At 33.9% G+C, this 20,603-nt stretch overlaps 3 protein-coding genes across 3 annotated transcripts in view; 2 read left to right on the top strand and 1 right to left on the bottom strand.

Annotated features, from left to right (window-relative positions):
• Positions 1–443: 443 nt before the first annotated feature.
• On the bottom strand, positions 444–11,782 carry LOC124536913 (activating signal cointegrator 1 complex subunit 2). Its single transcript, XM_047113580.1, has 13 exons — positions 11,630–11,782; positions 11,472–11,549; positions 11,112–11,263; positions 10,444–10,624; positions 9,550–9,747; positions 6,569–6,819; positions 5,735–5,914; positions 5,144–5,284; positions 4,118–4,431; positions 3,377–3,614; positions 1,561–1,708; positions 1,016–1,164; positions 444–709 (listed from the first exon to the last, which is right to left on the bottom strand). The coding sequence occupies exons 1-13, from the start codon at positions 11,654–11,656 to the stop codon at positions 553–555; spliced, it is 2,214 nt and encodes a 737-aa protein (XP_046969536.1). The 5' UTR covers positions 11,657–11,782; the 3' UTR covers positions 444–552.
• A 5,683-nt stretch (positions 11,783–17,465) lies between these two features.
• On the top strand, positions 17,466–18,746 carry LOC124536969. Its single transcript, XM_047113658.1, has 2 exons — positions 17,466–17,841; positions 18,438–18,746. The coding sequence occupies exons 1-2, from the start codon at positions 17,572–17,574 to the stop codon at positions 18,720–18,722; spliced, it is 555 nt and encodes a 184-aa protein (XP_046969614.1). The 5' UTR covers positions 17,466–17,571; the 3' UTR covers positions 18,723–18,746.
• Positions 18,747–19,277: 531 nt separating this feature from the next.
• LOC124536656 (S-adenosylmethionine decarboxylase proenzyme) overlaps positions 19,278–20,603 on the top strand; it is a 39,236-nt gene continuing 37,910 nt past the window's right edge. The window contains exon 1 of the mRNA XM_047113205.1: positions 19,278–19,655. Within this exon, the coding sequence (XP_046969161.1) occupies positions 19,534–19,655 (122 nt within the window). The 5' untranslated portion in view covers positions 19,278–19,533. The remainder of the gene's footprint in view (positions 19,656–20,603) is intronic.

The following is a 20,603-nucleotide window of genomic DNA, read 5'->3' as shown; positions in this document are numbered from 1 at the left end:
GCGTTCTAACCACTGGGCCATCTCGACTCATGAGAACTGATTGCGGGTTCAAACCCAGGCAAGCACCACTATATATATGTGCTTAATTTGTGTTTATAATTCATCTCGTGCTCGGCGTACATGTCGTAATCAATCATAGATCGGCGTGAGGAAACCTGCATGTGTCTAATTTCATCGAAATTTACGAGTTTGAGTACTTTATGAATTGTAATTTTACATGATTAAATTAAATTAAGCCACTCTCATAATAGGAGCTCCTTTTGCGAAAGTTTTGAGCTTATTGATCCGCCCTTTAAAGGTATATTTGGACACATGGGTCAGTATTGTCCTGATCTTTGGATGGGGTTATAAATAACTTTGGATTGATATTATTTCGGAGAATTCGTACTTTTATCATTCCACCGTCTTAAATTACATTATAGATGGTCACAATAAACAAAGAAAATAACAATATAATTTAATTCCTGTAAAACAAATAAATAGATAAATAAACATAATTTTATATTACAAATATATTTTTACACTGGCAATACATTTTATCAGCTGGCAACACTACGACGGCATCATGCCCTGACTCCTCTTCCACTGGGCGCCTTGTCGCCTATTGTGGTTGCCTCGAGAAGATTTGTGTTTTTCCTTTTTATCCCGGTTCAAGAGGGTTTCTTTCTCCTGACCTTGACCCTTAGGTTTACCGACTACGTCAACATTCCTGGAACGAAAATTAATTTTAAACATTTTGTATTGTATATATGATATATGATTTTAATAAAAAAAATATTAAATAGCTTTTGTTAACGGATAAAGTTAGTTAATATTTCTAATTTATTTAAGAAAATACATTATAACCATTTAAGGAAATTCATATTTGGAACTTTTTTTAAGTATATGGAAAGGCATGAATTTAATGAGGCAAAGTAAAAACTATATCTGAAAACAAATTATACGTCTAACTTCCAACTCATAACTGACAGCTGTCAAAACTCCAGTCAGCTGTACTGACTCCCAATGCCCTCACCTGGCGGGCGGCGCACGCGCCCCGCGTCCGCGTCGCGCGTGCGCGTTGGCCTCCCTGCGCGCGCGCAACTCTTCCGGATTCACGCAGAAGTTCATCTTACTTCTACTCGGTGCTTCCTCTTCTTCTTCTTCCGACTCTTCTGACTCCTCCTGAGAATAAGGATTATTATTACATCCTAATGTTTTAAATGCACTAGAAAATCAATAACCAGAGTGGTACAGAACTACTAAACTAAATGTCAACCATAATATATCTCCCAGTGATCAGGGCTGGATTATCATTATCGATGTCGCTAGGCTATGCACTTACTCTTATTTAACTTTCAAAAATATACATTTAGCATTGCAATTTTATTCATAATTATGATGTTATTCTCATTTTTTTGTTGACATTTTTTTTAATATGTTGATGGTACTTTCATGATATAGATTACGAGAGTACCATCAACAAATTAAAAAAAAAATTGACAACAAAAAAATTTGAATCTATATTTGCATAATGTTAGCCCCCTGGGGCCTCGGCTCGGGCCCCGCGTGGCTACTCACGCGCTCGTCCCGCTGCGTGCGCAGCGCTCGCGGCGTGACGAACGGTCGTCGCGCGTCGTCGGCGGCGTCGGCGGCGGGCGCCACGCCGTCCGAGTCGTACGTGTCGTCGTACTCGTCCGAGTACATCGCCTCTTCGTCGCAGACCAAACTGTTCAACATTTCTTTTCGTTAGTAAATTCATGTTTGGAAATATTGCGTCAGGCAAACATAAAAAAAAATATAAGAAACACTAAACAATAGACATATCACCTATAACCAACTGCTAGAGGACAAGAGCCAAACTATACTCCAGCCACATTCGATCTGGAATTTTAGTAAACAAACCATGTGTCATCATAATGAGGGTTGATACACTCTTAATAAAAAATAATAATTATTATAATTACAACTATATTCATTATAACACAATTTCCTGTTTAAACACAAAAATTTTAATTTAATACAGAATCCAAAAATTTTATTTAGCCGGTCAATACGTAATTTATATTAAAATTAGCTTAAAATAAAAGTTTAAAAATTTTTAATTACCACTATAATATTACTACAAAACTAACAACCCTATATTTTAATACTGACGTAAAGAAATCGCAGGTTTGTAACATTTGGAGTGTTTTTTAAGCAATTGGCAGATTTAGAAAGGTATATAATAGCGATACAGGCTCTTCGTAATTGGTGGAGTATATTTTTAGTCGTATTATAATGGTAGTATAACCATAACAGGTTAAGAATGTTAACATAACACACAACGTTTCATTACACATAGATTAAAAAAAAGATATCTTGTTTTGGCTAAAATCACTGTTTCAAATTAATCTTAATGAGTCCTGTCGTTTGGAAGGCGATAGATAAAGTTAATAAAGCGAATTATATAACTACGAGGTAATTTCTGATATCATTTTAAAATTGTATTATTTTTGAGATCTACATTATTCCAGATGATCATAAGTATTATAATTATAACCAAGAATGCGCAAATATTTTATTATTAATCATCAAATTTAATTTTTATTAACATCAAAAATAATTGTTGTACATATTTCTAAAAAGGTTTTGAGCATCTGCCTGACGTTGGTTGCTAAGCAACGCTTTGTTATTAAACATTCCACTTCGAATTTGGCTGGAGTATAGTAACATTTCCAGATTCATCATTCATTCATTCATTCATTCATTCCAGACATCCAATTGACACGATGTCAGAAGTCGAGTGGACAAATAGTCTATGGTATTCTTATGTCTTTGTGAAATAAATACGTTTTAAATGTCGACGAAGCTGTATCGTAATTTTGAAAGTAGAATTAAATTGAGTTAAACTTGTTAAACGGTATAGTCTTGAATTATAAATAAAGCTAAACATAATCCAGAACCATTAATAGTGTACAATCAGTGGCGTAGCTAGGTGAGGAAGGGCCCCGGTGAATAGAAAAAGAATCGGGCCCCAACCCCCTCTTTCCCATCCCTCTTAAACTAATAATTACGCTTTAAAATTATAGATACCAAATAAGAAATCTTGTCTTTCTAACTTCAGAAGCCTAAGGTTTAGTTTAGAGGCCCCCCTGAACTCCGGGGCCCTGGTGCACTGCACCACCTGCCCTACGATAGCTACGCCACAGTGTAAAATAAAGTTGAGCTGTTTACAAACCGTGGACATAAATCTAGGATTTGCGTACCTTTTTACCTTCAATCTAAAATGGACAATAGAATACACGCATACATTGAAACATTACTGTTATCATAACTGCACACACGCACAAGCTTCGCACCGGCAAAGTTACAATATTTGCACATTACCAAAATTAATAACAAATATATAACTCACTTATATTTGCTGTATATATCTGCTCTGTTTTTAATCTCCGTCTTGTCATCGAGCATGTCCTTCAGATCTTTGTACTTCTCCTTCTTCTTACCAATGTGTATCTTCGAGAGATCCACGTCATCTCTGGTCATGATGTCGAACTGGTCTCCGTCGAAGACGTTCAACCTCTCTATACCAGTTTCCAAATATTTCCGGTCCACTGGGTCTTCTGGTATAATCGGAAGACTTGTATCTAACCCTGGAATGTTATATGACGGTATTTTAGTAAGTAAGTAAAGTAAAGACTAAAAAAACAATTCAGGTGTGAAATTGACGCATTGGTCCAGATCAGAAAAAAAGTCAGATTAGGAAAATCTAGATAAAAAATCGAACACTCCATATACCAGTGACGTCAAGAAACGATCGTTCTCTCAATATACGCTGATACGGTTTTGTGCGCACTTATCAGAAGAGGAGCCGAGATGGCCCAGTGGTTAGAACGCGTGCATCTTAACCGATGATTGCGGGTTCAAACCCAGGCAAGCACCACTGAATACGCATGTACTTAATTTGAGTTTATAATTCATATCGGCGGTGAAGGAAAACATCGTGAGAGAACCTGCATGTCTCTAACTTCATAGAAATTCTGTCACACATTGAATAGCGTGGTGTAATAAGGTCCAAACCTTCTCCTTAAAGGGAGAGGGGACCTTAGCTTAGCCGTGGGAAATTTACAGGCTGTTGTTGTATCAGAAGACTTACCTCGGAGGGAATCCGCTAGATTATCTTCTAAGATAGCATTAATAACTCGTTCAGCGTTGTACCCATAATGCTGCAAACACTTCAATATAAACCCATCTCCTAAATGCGGTAGGATATCCTTAACTTCGCATATCAGCGACTGATCTCTGATATTATCCGGTATGTCGTTGTCTCTGGATGGGCCCGGCTCATTGTCTATGACCTCAATGTTGCCATTGGTTAATAATTTGTTGTTATCGTTAACTATTTCCGGTATCGGATCATCAATGTCGGAATAAATTGCTTGGAGAATGTAATCCGTTTTGACGGTATCTCTGATGGCAAGTTAAGGAGATATCATTATACTTTTTTTATTTAGAAAACGAATATGGTCCATAGTTATCTATTTAAATAATGAAGTGTTTTTTTTTAACTGGCTACAAGTTTGTAACTGACATACATATAAGCTAAAGTTGTTGGTAAATTGTATTATAAAAGAAAAATTATTGCATTTACTCCATATTCATCCTGATGAATTGTAAAATGATTTTATCTGCAAAAATCTATAAAAGAGTTGCCTACAAGTAACCCGTAACACTTACTTCGTTTGATTATAAATTTAATATTTACTATAACAGTATATTTAAATATTTATTTGGTGAGATAAATTTAAACCTAGAACTAATCTCCTGTACATCTCTTGGCGATGATAGGCATTATCCTGAGGACACTTGCATTTGTTGGATGTCCAGTCTATTTCTTATTAAATTGTTTATATAATATATGGGGCAACCAACAAAAAAAAAAACCCGCTGAGTTTCTTTCGCCGGTTCTTCTCAGGTCAGGGTATTTTCTTTTCCGAACCGGTGGTACTGTTTCAATTGACCATCAATAAGAAAGTGTAATGCTTCTATATTGAATAAATTTATTTGAGTTTGAGTCACCTGTGCTGTGAGATATATCCACCAAACCCGAGAAGATGATCTTTGCCCAGCGGTAACTTTGTCCTTTAGTAGGAATTCTTATTGAGATATTTTAAAAGGATACATATCAGGATAGGCCTGTTTCAACAGTTCCAAATCCTCGTGGACCTGGTAGCAGGCGTGGTAGTCCTTGATCAGCAACCGCTCGGACAGAGCATCCATCATAACAGACAGATATGCTTCTACGCTGCTTGCTATATTGCCTCTATGGAAACAAAAATGATGTTAATTTAAATTCTTCTGTACTTATAATATAATTTTTCATGAGTGTCAGTGCTCATTCAAAACCACTTATTTTAGATAACTTTATAATTTTTTTTTATATAATAAATAAATAATAGTTTATTTTATTACAGAAGCATCTACTATGAAAAGTTATTCAGATATTTCAAATATAAGAAACTTCTGTCTTTACTGGTTTGTGTAACTTTCTATGAACTTTGTAATTTATTAATTAAAATAAGTATGATATAATCGACCTTATCATTAAAGTATAAGGACCATTTTCGTTAACAGTTTCAATATGGAAATAACATAATTCATTATGAAACCGTCAATTTTAGATTTTTATTTTCTTATCTATCAATATAATTACATAAAACCTCCTTTTACACATCCCTTAATTCGAAATTCAAAATAAAATTCGAATACTCACTCGCAATTAAAAATAGCATCCTTGTAAACAGCCAGGATTTCCTTCAGAGTGTCTATCAGTTCAGCTCTAGCCAGATCTATATATCCCTCCACTTCCGTGTACGTCACGCTGGTCTCGTCCCCCACTTCTATCAGCTTTTCATATAGCTGAGGTATTCCATACTCATATAATTGGACTATACTGAAAACATGAGTGTTTTGAAGAAATATAAATTAAGGAGATTAAATTTAATTATACCTTTTTATTATTTAAAAGCTGTTTGGAATGTATAATCTTCTGAGATGGAATGATAAGAACTGTAGATATATGATAATAAATTATCATTTACATGTTTATTATATACCTACTGAAGACCTATTTAGTTAGTTATTTCTATAACTGAATATCTATGTAATAACTTAGTACTTAGAAAACGAAGTGTGACGTCATATAGGCAAAAACAATCGTTTCAATATCATCTAAAACTTTGATAAATAACTTTTCTAGAGTTGCAATGCTAGTTTTTGTACCAATGATACCAACGATAGCAATTGTGATTCATTATTTCACCAAAAAGCACGAAATATTTACTTACTTATTGTTGTTTTCAGCAATATTACGTCACCATAATAGTAACTTCGTTTTTGCGGATTTATAAGTTTTTATATTTTTTTGAAGTTTTTAGTAGAAAATCAACATTTTCAAGTACTTTTTCAAACATAGTAGAATACCCAATTTTTTTTTATGGTATAGGTTGGCGGACGACCATATAGGCCACCTGATGGTAAGTGGTCACCATCACCAATAAACAACGAAGCTGTAAAAAATATTAACTACCACCTACAACTATCTCACCTTAAAACAAAATTACTCTTCATCATAATTTCAGCAGTCTTTGGGTAGACTTCAACGAATATCCTCAGCGTCATCGCTGTGTCGAGCATGTGGATCACCAAGTCTCTGAGTACATTGAATGTGACTTTATCGGTGGGCTTGTTCCCTGAAGGCCGCTTAATCTCTCCAAAACCCATAAATGTCTCCGGAAGGTTCGGAGGTTCTTCGCTCTCATAATCTTTATTCACTTGCAGGATTATGTACTTGAATGCCTAGAACAACTGGTTATTTATATTATACATATTTTTATATAGCTTTACTTTAGTCTTTGGTAGATTTGTGGTATTCATTGTGAATTCTTACCATCATCTTTACAAATGCTGGCAACTATTATCCGACATAAAAGTGACTATAAATATAGTTTATTGCAATTATGATGTTATAAACAATCTTTAAATTAACATATTTCTTGCAATTTGCTAATAGATCAGTTATATTGTGCACTACTAACAGTTTATTTCTTCATAATACAACACTATTAATGACTTACATCAACATTAATTTTACTTTCAAAGTTCCAATAACAACTTCGGCGAATTTCAAAAGCCATTTTATCGAAAATCCGTAGTGAAAATCCTACACTATATTAGCTCTCGACCAATAATACGGCGTTATTTCGTTTTTCTGTTGTGTTTGGAATAATCCATAGTAAGTAGTAAAAAAAGTAACAGCTTGTAAATTACCCACTGCTGGGCTAAGGCCTCCTCTTCCATTGAGGAGAGGGTTTGGAACATATTCCACCATTCTGTTCCAAAGCGGGCTGGTTTTTGTGTATGTGAATGCACATGAACCAGAATTTTCGATGAAATTAGACACATGCAGGTTTCCTCACGAGGTTTTCTATCACCGCCGAGCACGAGATGAATTATAAACACAAATTAAGCACTTATATATAGTGGTGCTTGCCTGGGTTTGAAACCGAAATCATCGGTTAACTGGGCCGTCTCAGCTAATATAAATAATAGACCATAAGTTGAATGGTGTTCGTACAATCTCTTGGAAGGAGCCACCTGACGAAGTTGACCACAGCAAGTGGAGAAGTCGTTTCTTCTAAGCCGGCAGTACTTTCGGAAGTAGAGGACTTCTACGGCCGGTTATACGCATCGCATGCATCTCGACCTGATCCCGAAAATGAGGATCCTAGAGCTACATTAACACGCCATTTCTCCGAAGACCTGCCTGAAGTCAGTATTGGCGAAATCGAGACTGCTCTTGGACAGCTTAAAAATGGAAAAGCCCCTGGAGAGGACGGCGTTACCACAGAGCTATTAAAAGCGGAAGGTAAACCAGTACTTAGGGAACTTCAGACGCTTTTTAACTCTGTCCTCTTCGAAGGGAGAACTCCGGAGGCGTGGAGTAGGAGTGTGGTCGTCCTGTTCTTCAAAAAGGGAGACAAAACCCTGCTGAAGAACTATCGTCCCATATCCCTACTGAGCCACGTCTATAAGCTGTTTTCAAGAGTGATCACGAACCGTCTTGCGCGAAGATTCGACGAATTCCAACCCCCGGTGCAGGCCGGGTTTCGGACCGGATACGGCACCATAGACCACATCCATACAGTGCGGCAGATTATACAGAAGTCCCATGAGTATAATCGGCCCCTGTGTCTTGCATTCGTGGAGTATGAGAAGGCCTTTGACTCGGTTGAAATCTGGGCTGTTCTGGAGTCCCTGCAGCGTTGCCAAGTTGATTGGCGATACATCCAAGTGATGAGATGTCTCTACGAAGCTGCCACCATGTCCGTCCGAGTACAGAATCAGCAAACAAATCCCATACCATTGCATCGAGGAGTGAGACAAGGGGACGTTATTTCCCCCAAATTGTTCACTAATGCAATGGAGGATATGTTCAAGACGCTGAACTGGAAAGGACGTGGCATTAACATCAATGGCGAATACATCTCTCACTTGAGATTCGCAGACGACATCGTCATCGTGGCAGAAACGCTGCAGGACCTACAACAAATGCTGAACGAGCTGGCTGATTCTTCTATGCGTATCGGCCTACGGATGAACTTGGATAAAACCAAGGTCATGTTCAATGAACATGTTCTACCGGAACCGACTACGATACACGGTACCGTTCTCGAAGTTGTTCAAAAATATGTCTACCTCGGGCAGACTCTGCGATTAGGTAGAAACAACCTTGAGGACGAGGTGAATAGAAGAATTCAGCTGGATTGGGCAGCGTTTGGGAAGTTACGTCGAATCCTAACATCGTCGATCCCACAGTGCCTTAAGACGAAAGTCTTCAATCAGTGCGTCCTACCCGTCATGACATACGGAGCCGAAACGTGGACACTCACGACAAGGCTGGTCCACCAGCTTAAAGTCGCTCAGCGTGCTATGGAAAGGGCTATGCTCGGCGTTTCTTTGAGGGATCGCATCAGAAATGAGGTGATCCGTCAAAGAACCAAAGTCATCGACATAGCCCACCGGATTAGTAAGCTGAAGTGGCAGTGGGCTGGTCATATTTGTCTTAGAACTGACAACCGTTGGGGAAAACGTGTTCTAGAGTGGAGACCGCGTCTCGGCAAACGTAGTGTAGGACGTCCTCAGGCACGGTGGAGTGACGATATACGTAAGGCGGCAGGCAGGAGCTGGATGCGAGTAGCCGGAGAAAGACCACAGTGGCGTGCACTGGGAGAGGCCTATGTCCAACAGTGGACAAAAATAGGCTGTTGATGATGATGATGATGATGAAGTTGAATTAATTAATGTCGTACTATACTTTATGCACATTATCAAATCGTTATTTTACTATGCACAACAGTTTACAAACAAGTCTCTATTTATATCAAAACTTACAGAAAATCCCATGGAATAAAATAAACATTTTTTAGCATAAGTTTTACCAGTCAGGATATTACAGTAATAAATTATACAGGTTTGGGCTGTAATATATAAATATTAAAAAAAAGAACATTTATAATACATATATACCTCCTGTACAAATCTTAGTGCTTGTACTGCATCATTCTGGTACTTTGGCTGTATCGAGAACACTGCATTCATCAAATGTGATATATGCTTAGAGTTGTCCGCACCATATGTCAAACATAAGTCCCATAAAACTGGTATTGTGAATATAAAGTTATCATATATTAGATCTGCCAAATACTCTTTGGTCATCCATTGTGTCTGAAAATATAAAATTTCAAATGAAGAACTGAATATTTTTTTTTCAAAAAAAAAAAAAAAAATTGTGCATAAGAGAATTTTTTTAATAAATTTGAACACTAGTACATATATAACAGAATACAAACAAACAAACAAACAAATAAAACTTTTATTTTTAACCTCTTTCTAATATAAGTGTGCCCTTGTGTGATGATGTATAATAGATATAAAAATATCGTTACCCTTTTAAAAGTAAAGATAGTAAAGTAACAGCCTGTAAATTATCCACTTAGGCCTCCTCTTCCATTAAGGAGAGGTTTTGAAAAATATTCCACCACACTGTTCCAATGCGGGTTGGTGGAATGCACATGTGGCATCACAGAATTTCGATGAAATTAGACACATACAGGTTTCCTCACAATGTTTACCTTCACCGCCGAGCATGAGATGAATTATAAACACAAATTAAGCACATATATACAGTGGTGTTTGCCTGGGTTTGAACCTGAAATCATCGGTTAAGATGCACACATTCTAACCACTGGGCCATCTTAGCTCTTTTCCTTATCCTTTTACTCAACACTAATTAGATCCATTTTTAAAGAAGAAGAAATAACATCCCCTACTGCCCCTCCCTAGTCCTATCACTAATGTCAAATATCAGATAAAGATCCAACACATACTTCCTAATAATAATTAAAAGTAATAAAAACCCACCTTACTCTCTTTATTTGTGATTAATCTACTAAAAATGACGAGAACTAATCTTCTTATCTCTTCATACAACTTCTGAACATCTTTACTATCATGGGGCTCTATGTATGGAGGATTTGCTTCTTGTATAAAAGATACTGTCATATCCATACACATTGGATGGTATAATACGGTACTCCAAAATCTGAAACGATTATTTATTTTTTAAGAAAGGTAATTTAAGGCTAAATATTAAGATTAATCAGCGGTTAGAGCACAAAGCACGCTGAATCAAATAATTTAAAGAATTTCTAAATACAAAATCTTTATAATGAAATACATTTACATAGTAAGTTCATTAGCACCTAGCACATAAGGCCTATGTCTACGATATTTGAATGTAGTGAATGACTCAGACCTGACCTGACTCAGACCATGGACTGAATATCGGCAGTGAACAACAAATCTAAAGCATTAAGGCAAGTCTTATACAAGTGAAAACCTGGCATGCACCTACACTTCATAATGCTTCTCTTATTATATTGCATATAATAATACTAAAATATTATATATAATAGTAAAGTGTTTTAAACATTTATGCGAATAATTCATAAAATTATTTATACATTGGTTTAGTTTCTAAGCATTTGAAAAATATATAATAAGCTGTGAAAATGTATGTGTTTGACTACCTATTATGTTCTAACTCAAGTAACCACTTGAGATTATCTAAATAAATCTCCATTTTAGATTTCCAAGCATCCACTGCGCCCAAAAGTAATTCAGCACCTGATGGAGGTCTTTCATAGAGTATCAAATCTCTTTTCTCCACCCAATAAGGATCCTGTAATCACAAAAAACAGTATCTCAATTATTATTCCTTAACCAAGTCATTAATTAACATTGTATGTAAGAAAGGTTATAGTTAAAAGGTAAGGTAATTTTATTTATTTTATTGTATTTCAAAAGTTGTGTATTTTTTTGTCAAATAAAATAAAATATAAAATTATGTTAAACTTTCATATTGATGTGAAAAAAAAATAAACACTTACTATAGCTTTAATAAGTTGTAAGACACCAGAATCGCTCACACACACTGTTACGTTTTCGACGGGCAAGTTTTCAGGATTCTGAAAGATATTTGAAACTTTATTATGTGGCAAACATAACTAAAATATAAATGGAAATAAATTAAGTATTATGTACTAACATTAAACTCTACGCGGCTATTGCTCATATTTGTAAATTATAAATGTATAAAAAGGTGCAAGATGGTAAAAGTTATGTTAAAACTATACAAATAACATAAAATTCTAAAACCCTTCAACTTTAAACCTTTCAGCTTATACGATTACTGACAGTGACATTTAACAGGAAAGGTAAATTATAACTGCTTGACAATTCTACCTTTATGCCTACTGCTTCTTAAAAAGTTTTCCAAGTCCTAAAATATTTTACAGAAATTCCCCTTAAAATCTAAACAGATTTTCTGTGTGTGTTGCTTTTCGGATAAGTGGTGTTATAAACCATTCTTATTACAAACATAAAACGTATTATTTTATTATAATATATAAACTTTATTAAAATACAGTTTTGGCAAATAAGAATAGAATATTCTATAAAATAAAAATAGTAAAGATTGACAAAACATATTCACCCATTATTGATATTTTTTTTTTGTTTCAATTTTTTAAATAGTTACTTTATGTTATTTTCAAATAAATTATGTACTTGGCATCGATATCATTAAATATTTATTTTTTATAATAAATTAATTTGTATTAAATAATTCCATTTTAAATTAAGGTACATTTTATTGATAACATTTTCGATAAGATTTTACCTTACCATGGATTTTTTTTTTAAATAAGCTAATGCAATGAGAATCTCAATTTGTTATTATCTGTCTAGAACCTGTCAATTTCAACGGTTAGAAGTTTGAATTGTTTATGTTTGTAATTTGTATTATATGTGTATCTAAAACACACAGCATTGGTTGAAGAAGCATCCATAAATCTTACCATAAACAATTATAGAATACAAGTTCATCTTACCTCTCTTTCCATCTTTTTGTTACCTTTCTCTTTCACTCACAGCAGAGCGCGCCATCTTGTTTCAAATTTGCGCGCCACTGACCTTGTTAAATCATAGCGTTTGTAAATCTTGCCGCGTAAACATTTAAAATTTTCTATTGACTTTTAAAAGTTCAAAAATGACTTAATATAGTGATTTTTAGGTGGGTTTTTTGTTTTTAAACAAAAAATCACCTTAAAAGTGCTTTCATAGCATAAATTAAACAGTTTACGAATGAGTATCGTAAACGGTAAAGGTAAGAATAAGGATATGTCGAATGCCGTTGGTTTGAACTTCGGATGAATAGCGGTCGTCTCGACATGTATCAGAGGTGTCCAGTGATAAGAGTGATTCTTTTACATCTTCGGAAGATGAGGAAGGCTTGACGTCCATTGCACCTAATAAGCGACGTATGTAAGTATTAACAAAGTGGGTCGGACCCGCAAACTAATTCACTAGTTAATCAGGTAGATTACATGGCAGGTTAAATTACTCAGTTGCCCTTATTGTATTATGGCACTAACTCAAAATTCACAAGTAAATAATAATGTGGATCTCAGTGTGTGGATAAAATTGAGGTGCATTACAAGTTAATTTTTGTACACTATTGTCCTGTTAATACTAAGTTGCAGACGTGGGATATAAACATATAGTGTAATGAGTAGAAGATTGTTTCTGTAGCTATTAAGGAATGTTTAGATGAAGTTACCCATTTACAACATTTTGACACAGGTTTGGAAGGGAATTAGCTATAAATCAACATTACAATCTTTTGCTGCTTCCCAAGGTTTTGTTACATTAAAAGTTAATGTAGAACCTTATCATTTTAACAGACCAAGGATTTTTTAAGCCTCACCTGAAAATATATTAGAAGGCTTAGACTATGCATAGCTGCAATAGAGAGAAATTTTAAAAGTAGCTTACAAGATATTTAGATTATTAAATAAATAAATAAAAATAAATATTGTTATTTAGGCTGTTTCAAATCCAAAGATTTTAATGGATCATTGCTCTTTGATAAAGTATTAACTCTCTTTGGTCGAGGTTCATCCTTATATAGATGCTCTAAAAGTATTATGCAGATTATTTGTGGTAGACAAGGTGAATGTATTGAAAGAAAAAGTAAGGAATTTTAAAAGAAATGTTCCACTGAGCTCACAACATTTATTAAACAGGGAAGCCTTACAATCCTCAATTCAGTCCTTGAGTGGTCCACAAACATAGCTAAATATGCTTAGCAAATTGAAAGAAAAAACAACATCAAATGATTGTTCATCAGCTAGTTAAAAATATAACATAAAAGATCATAGATATAAAATTCAAATAAGTATTTTAAGACTAGTAAGTAGTTAAACAATAAAAATGATTAATTTTTTTTTTGTTTATTAATGAAATACACTGACTTTCAAAACAATAAGAAAGAAACTCAACTTAAAGAGGATTCAGAGGATGTTAAAACAAATAGTTCAAAGTTTTGGAGGCAAACTGACCAGTTTGCCTTAAAACTTATTGTAGACTGTAATAGACTTATTGTAAATGTAATTATTTATTAGAGTCCACATAAATTCAAATTAAAACCACCTCTTCAGTATCAAACAGTCAAATTATTAAGAAAATTTAACTTACATAAATATTCACAAATAGGGTTACAATAGTTCAAAGAAAATAGGGTGGTGGGCCATCCAACATTTGATCTAAGACATATGTTGTAACAAAGTGTTTTCACTTAGTATCTCATAAATGTTATAGATTTGTTACAAAGAACAACTGGATAGTTAAGATTTATTACAAGCCTATTTCCACCTACCAATTGAAGAATCACAGCGATGACTACTGTGTCTTTACTAGAACAATAAAATCCTACAGCATGACTCTACCATTTGATGCCTAATCAAGCTGGAATGCAGATCCTGCATACAAAAGGTTCCCGACTAATGGTCTATCTAAACAATTTTCTTTTGGCCAACCAAGACAGCAGCTTATTGGTGAACCAAGTTAGAGTGATCATAACCATTCTTGAAATTCTAGTGTGGCACATAAATTTTCATTTAATCCCTGATGGCACCATTTCATCAATTGGAATACCTAGGAATTTTATGAAACACTTACAGTGGCCCTACCTCAGGTATAGGTGACAAAGTTACCATCTGTAGGGTTCTAAGAGATTGAACCCTCCGAAGGACACAAAGTCTGCTTAGCTCTGTTAAGCTTTGCAAACATGATAATTATACCTGGGCGCCTAGACCGTTGGCAAATGCAGAGGCTTCTTAAGATAAATGTTCAAATGACAAAAAATAAATGTTCCACCTCTTGTGAAGCAAGAGTTAACCTGGTGGCTCGGAGCCATAGGCCACAGTTGCGTGGATCTAAACCAGAGGGAGACCACACACTTCTTGATCACAAATGCATTGAATGCCGGCTGGGGTACTCAATTTAATGAGGTTCGTGTGTAAAGTTAATGGTTGCGACACCAGAAGTCTTGGTATTCAAACGTCACAGAGATATTACAGTGTACTCTGTGATAAATTCACAGGTTAATCTAAGACGAGCGCACATTTTAGTTTAGACATATAACAGGCAGTCCTGTGTCCAGGTCCTGTGTACTATCCAGTGGTGCATATAAAGAACAAAGGAGATACGCGTTCTCTACCCTTATTAGAGTTGACACTAATGAAGTTGGCCGAGCGGCTACATATATTAATTTTCGGCATAGCCGACCGCCTTTCAATGAACCGACCAGTGCCGGCATGGCACTTGTTGCCCCCGGCCTCGGAGGCCGTAATTAGAGTATGGGGCCTACACATAAAAATTTCGGCGGCGTACCTCTCGGGGAGGTACAGCGGCATAGCCGACCGCCTTTTCAATGAAACGACCAGTGCCGGAATGGCACTTGTTGCCCCCGGCTTCGGAAGCCGTATTCAATATATGGGGCGTCCCCGAAGTCGTCTTATTGGCTTTCAAAGGCAGCCTCGTCTTAAGACGATGTGACCTGCAGAGAGGGCGTAACCCTCTTATGCTTCGACGTATTCAGTCGACAGTGGGAATATTAGTGGGTATGGCTATTTCCACCACCAAGTCCAATGCCACCCCAATGGTGTTGCGTCACCTAAACACGGCGAGGGGACTTATATAATAATAGCTTGACAGTGTACCTACATAGTTAGTGTATTTTGGTCGACAGACTTACGAGTACGCAGTCTAGCAGAACTATTGATGTTACCAAACCTACAGCGTTATTTAATAATCTGAACCCACCACAACTAGAAAAGTTAAAGCTACTAGTTGGGGGTAATAAAGAGCGCATTGTTTGCATGAAGCAACTAAGACTACTTCCAAGGTCTCTATACAGAGATGGATTGTATGGTGCAAATTACACAAAGTAGATCCCAGATGCCTCAGGCTATAGATGTTGCAACATTTTTAGCCAAAATTTATTGTAAGGATGGGTTAGCTTAACAAACTGTACTATCCTATGTAAAAACATAGGATCGCAGTCTCTACTTATTGTGTCCTTAATAATACTTATATGTGTATGTATATATACATATATATATATTTGTATATATGTATGTATGTGTAGGTATGTAGATGTATATATTTTTTGTAATTAGAATTGTAAAAGCTATATCCTCAGAAAGACCTCAAGAAAGAAAGACACATCATTATTATTCAGTTGGACATGCCAAAGGTTAATACAGTTTTTGACAGTTCGAAGAACAGCAAATAATTCTTCTTTTAGCTTCTGGAAGTAGAATTCAGAATTTCACCCTTTATTATGTATCTGAATATACATGTTGATTATTGAAACAACAAACCGAAGAATACTTTTGTTCAGACACATCAAAGAATTACCTAATTAGGGTTACCAACACTATTTGTTTGGTGAGGAGATTTAAATAACTTATTATATTAATTACATGTGATTACACCAGCTACACTAACTATGGTAGCAGGCTAAATAAATTGATACAGAAAATGATATTATTTAAGTAATAGGGCATTGATGCAACACCAGATAAGAAAACACCAGATAATGCTAGATCAGCATGTAGTATCTGGAAACTGGTTGGAAAATGGACCTATAGATGAGAGAATTGGAGAAGTTCCCAGACTTTTAATGGTATTATTGTTGAGTTGTAGACAAAATTGAAGATACTTCTATTTTTATTAGTAGGATTTACTAATGAAAATATTTTCGGATATTTAAAAAGAATACTGTTATTAATTTAATGTCTACTGCTAACTTGGAAGGACATTGAAAAATATAAACTATAAATTTAGTATATTTTTGCAGATAGATAATGTCAATTGATAAAGAGACTTAATTCACCTAGCGGTAGAATTAATGATTATTTTTAGATTTGTTTCTTATTTCCTGATTTATTAGTTCCTGAGATATTTTTTTATTTTGTATATGATTTCAATAATAAGAAGATGGATATAAAATTTATTTTGAAACATAATTTGTAGTGACATGACAAGTATAGTAAGTTATAAGGTTCAGGAAGCCAGTTGAATAAACAGGATATATTAAACATTTTGAGGGATTTAATTGATTATAATTCACATAGCGTTTGTATTCTTACACCAGCAGATATCAAACAGGTCTTCAACCAATGCTGTGTGTTTTAGATACACATATAATAAATCTGTTTTGCATTACAACAAAACGGTTATTATGTGTGTGAGAAAACACACAGCATTGTAGCAAGGTGCTTGCTGGTGGTTGATGAAGACTATGATTTAACAAGGTCAGTGGCGCGCAAATTTGAAACAAGATGGCGCGCTCTGCTGTGAGTGAAAGAGAAAGGTAACAAAAAGATGGAAAGAGAGGTAAGATGAACTTGTATTCTATAATTGTTTATGGTAAGATTTATGGATGCTTCTTCAACCAATGCTGTGTGTTTTCTCACACACATAATAACCGTTTTGTTGTAATGCAAAACAGATTTATTTTGTATTTAATAACAAAAAAATATATACAATCACAACGCTTAATTCAATTTATGTTTATTACTGTAATATGTAGGTAATATTTATCGAACCCTCTTCCATGCCTTGTATTTATTTAAATGTAAAATGAGAAAATCGGGGTCTGATCCAAAAGTAAAGAAAACTTTACTTCGCAATTACGAACAAAGAATTCTCAAACAGCCAAAGGCTGTACATGACAGCGATTCAGGTCCTTCGAGATTGGAAAAGCCATCGTATCAAATAGAACAAGACCTTGATCAACCTACACTATGCTCAAGTGAGGCACTAGCCAATTACTTAACTGATGTACGAAAATCTGCTTCTATACCACGTCCTGAAGAATTAAATATTGACCAGGTTCAAATAAGTGCCAAGGTAAAGAGAAAACCTATACTCGTTTTAAAATGCATAATTTAATGAGATAAAAAAGTGTTTTTTTTTTATAATCAATCGATAAATTATATAATTATTATAAAGAAATTTATCATAGATTACAATACTTTAATACGAAAATGTTCGCACTCATATCTATGATCAAAGTACTCATATTCGATGAAACTATTTTACCAGTAAATATAAGACTTTAAAGAAAAAAATTAACATATTAATTAATGATGAAGTATTTTCATATCTTTAAGTTTAACATTTAATATTCTGTAAGTTCTTTTTTCCTTATTTATGTTATATTTTTATCATATTTTAAATTCAAATGATTCACTTTACATTAAATGTATGATGTAATTTCCTTTAACTATTATTATGTGTGGATTTAATATCTATACTACTGTTCTAATAATAATAACATTACATCTGAATCATAAAATTTAGTTATTCTATAAAAGTTATTTAGTTGATTTTTGGAATTTATGCAATATTTTTTAATTTACTTATTACATTAATCGAAAAACAAAGAACGGATGTTTCTAATTTCACCAATATTTTATTTATAAAATATGTACATTTGTTTTCAGATCACAAAGAAGCTTAATTTTCATTTTAATGATAGAATATATAAAAATTTAGTTGAGTTAAATACAGATATTGCAAATTTAAAAAGCAAACGAGATAAAAAACCCACTAAAAATATAACTCCCTTGAAAAAAGACCTTGAACCAAATATTGAAGATTTTTGTCAGGATGAAAAAGAAAATGATATATGTCCAGAGATACCTGTTGTAAAGCATAAAATTAAACCTATAAGAAGATCTGAAGACGGCGCAATACATAGGCTCATTGCCTCTTTTGAAAAATTATAAAACTACTATTTTTAGAAAATACAAGCTTCCTAACACTTTCTGTAATAAATTTAATTTATAATTTATTTTATCTTTTACTTCTTTCACTTTTTCTACAAAATACAGGTCTAAGGTTGTGTGTTATATGAACAAAGCCCTACTTTGTTAGATATATAGATGAAGCCTATAATTTATAAAGTATTTGTAAACATTTTGTTAAAAAAATCTTTTTTTAGGTTCTATAGGATGACAATCATCAATGATTCTTATTATTTGCCTTCTGCAGATACTTGTCATGAACATGATTTGGGTAGGTTATGTTATTGCAAAAAATACAACTGTAATTGTGTACAAACCGTTTAAAGGTAAATTTAATTTGTTAACTAAATAACAAGAAAATCGATTATTAAATAAAATTATAATACGTGTATCTCTAGAGTTATGTTATAAAATATAGATTAGACATATATAATGGTAACATTCAATGAAAGATAAGGACGAGCGGTGAGTGACAAAAACAAAAAGTGACATTTGACAGTGAAACGAATAAAATCCCATAGCGTTTATCAAATTGACTCATTCTAGTTTTTGGTTCGGCTTCGGAACGCGCGCCGTCGCCGACTCGCTCGCTCTGTAAGAAAGAGAAGTCTTTTATATATCTCCTCTATCACCTGCATTTTGCCAATAATTTTGTTTCATTCAGCTGATTCAGACTTCTCACTTCAGTCAACTTCAGACGTTGATGCGTAGTGGCTGTCGACATTTTAAGTAGAGGAGAATTCAATATTTTTCATAAAGATACGTTGTTGATAAAATATTATAAAATATCGCAATGGCTGGAACGGAAATGATATCTAATAGTGAAAGTAATGATCAATTTTTTGAAGGTGTCGAAAAATTAATTGAAATTTGGTTTACGCCGGTAAAGCATGCGGACTTAAGAAAAATCACCCGGTAAGTATATAGCTATATACCTGCTATTACGAAATAGAAATAAATTGTTTAAAGTTTATTATATTTTTACGTTACGATTATAGGTTACCGGCATATTTTTATGGTTTCTCTGTTATTTATGTTATATATCTAATAAGTTATTATTAAATATTATTATAAGTTTAGTAATTGAGTTACGATATGTGTGAGAAAAACATTGTCCTCAAATAATGAAATAGTAGAACGGAATTTTACGATTGTTATTGTTATGGAAGCTTCTAGAATCAGCTGTTCAGGGCGATTGCTACCGGTAAGAAAATAACCGACCACGAATTGGAAGAAGACACCATCGATTAATAGAGTAGCACGTGATTCAATTTTTTTCTATCAATTTGTTCTAAATTATAAAATTTTGCTGATAATTTTATTAAATGCTTGCTAAAAATCTTTAAATATAAAAATTCTCAATACCAAATTGTATAAATCAACAAATTATTTTTCTCCTCAGCCTTAGAGTTACAATTCAACTGGCAATTTCTTTGAATAATACCCCAAAAACTGGTTTAACATAATTAAGTACCCGAAACTCTCAGAACTTGTATTTGTAAAAACTACACTGGTCTGTAACTGCATTTTTGACCGTGCAGTTAAGCAGGCCCAGTTTAACTTTTAAATAAAAATTTGGTGAAGCAAAGATTCTTACTTGAAATGCTAAGAGAAAAAGTTTTCATTTTAATTCCATAATCAATTTTGTTTTATAATTGGAAAATAAATGTATTTCCAATAAGAGTTATATGATTACTTATAGATATAATTTATAAAAGATAGTATTCAACTTGGAAAAACAATAAATACATGGAATAATGTAAAAATATTACTACTTATATATTTTATTATAATTAAATTATAGGTAATTAACCTACAATTTAATTTATTAATCATAGTTGAACTTCTATTTCAAATCTTAAT

Source organism: Vanessa cardui, chromosome 17 (genome assembly GCF_905220365.1).
Source record: "Vanessa cardui chromosome 17, ilVanCard2.1, whole genome shotgun sequence".
NCBI lineage: Eukaryota > Metazoa > Arthropoda > Insecta > Lepidoptera > Nymphalidae > Vanessa > Vanessa cardui.
Note: the sequence above shows the minus strand (reverse complement) of the source record. Positions and strands in the feature narration are given on the sequence as shown.

Bases quoted from the DNA above. Each gene is read 5' to 3' on its own strand.
- LOC124536913 (XM_047113580.1), bottom strand. From the start codon at position 11,656: ATGAGCAATAGCCGCGTAGAGTTTAAT. The intron at 3,615-4,117 runs GTAAGTCTTCTG...ATAACATTCCAG, and splicing joins TCTAGCGGATTCCCTCCGAG to GGTTAGATACAAGTCTTCCG. The intron at 710-1,015 runs GTGAGGGCATTG...TTTTCGTTCCAG, and splicing joins GCGCGTGCGCCGCCCGCCAG to GAATGTTGACGTAGTCGGTA.
- LOC124536969 (XM_047113658.1), top strand. From the start codon at position 17,572: ATGAGAAAATCGGGGTCTGATCCAAAAGTAAAGAAAACTTTACTTCGC. The intron at 17,842-18,437 runs GTAAAGAGAAAA...ATTTGTTTTCAG, and splicing joins AGGTTCAAATAAGTGCCAAG to ATCACAAAGAAGCTTAATTT.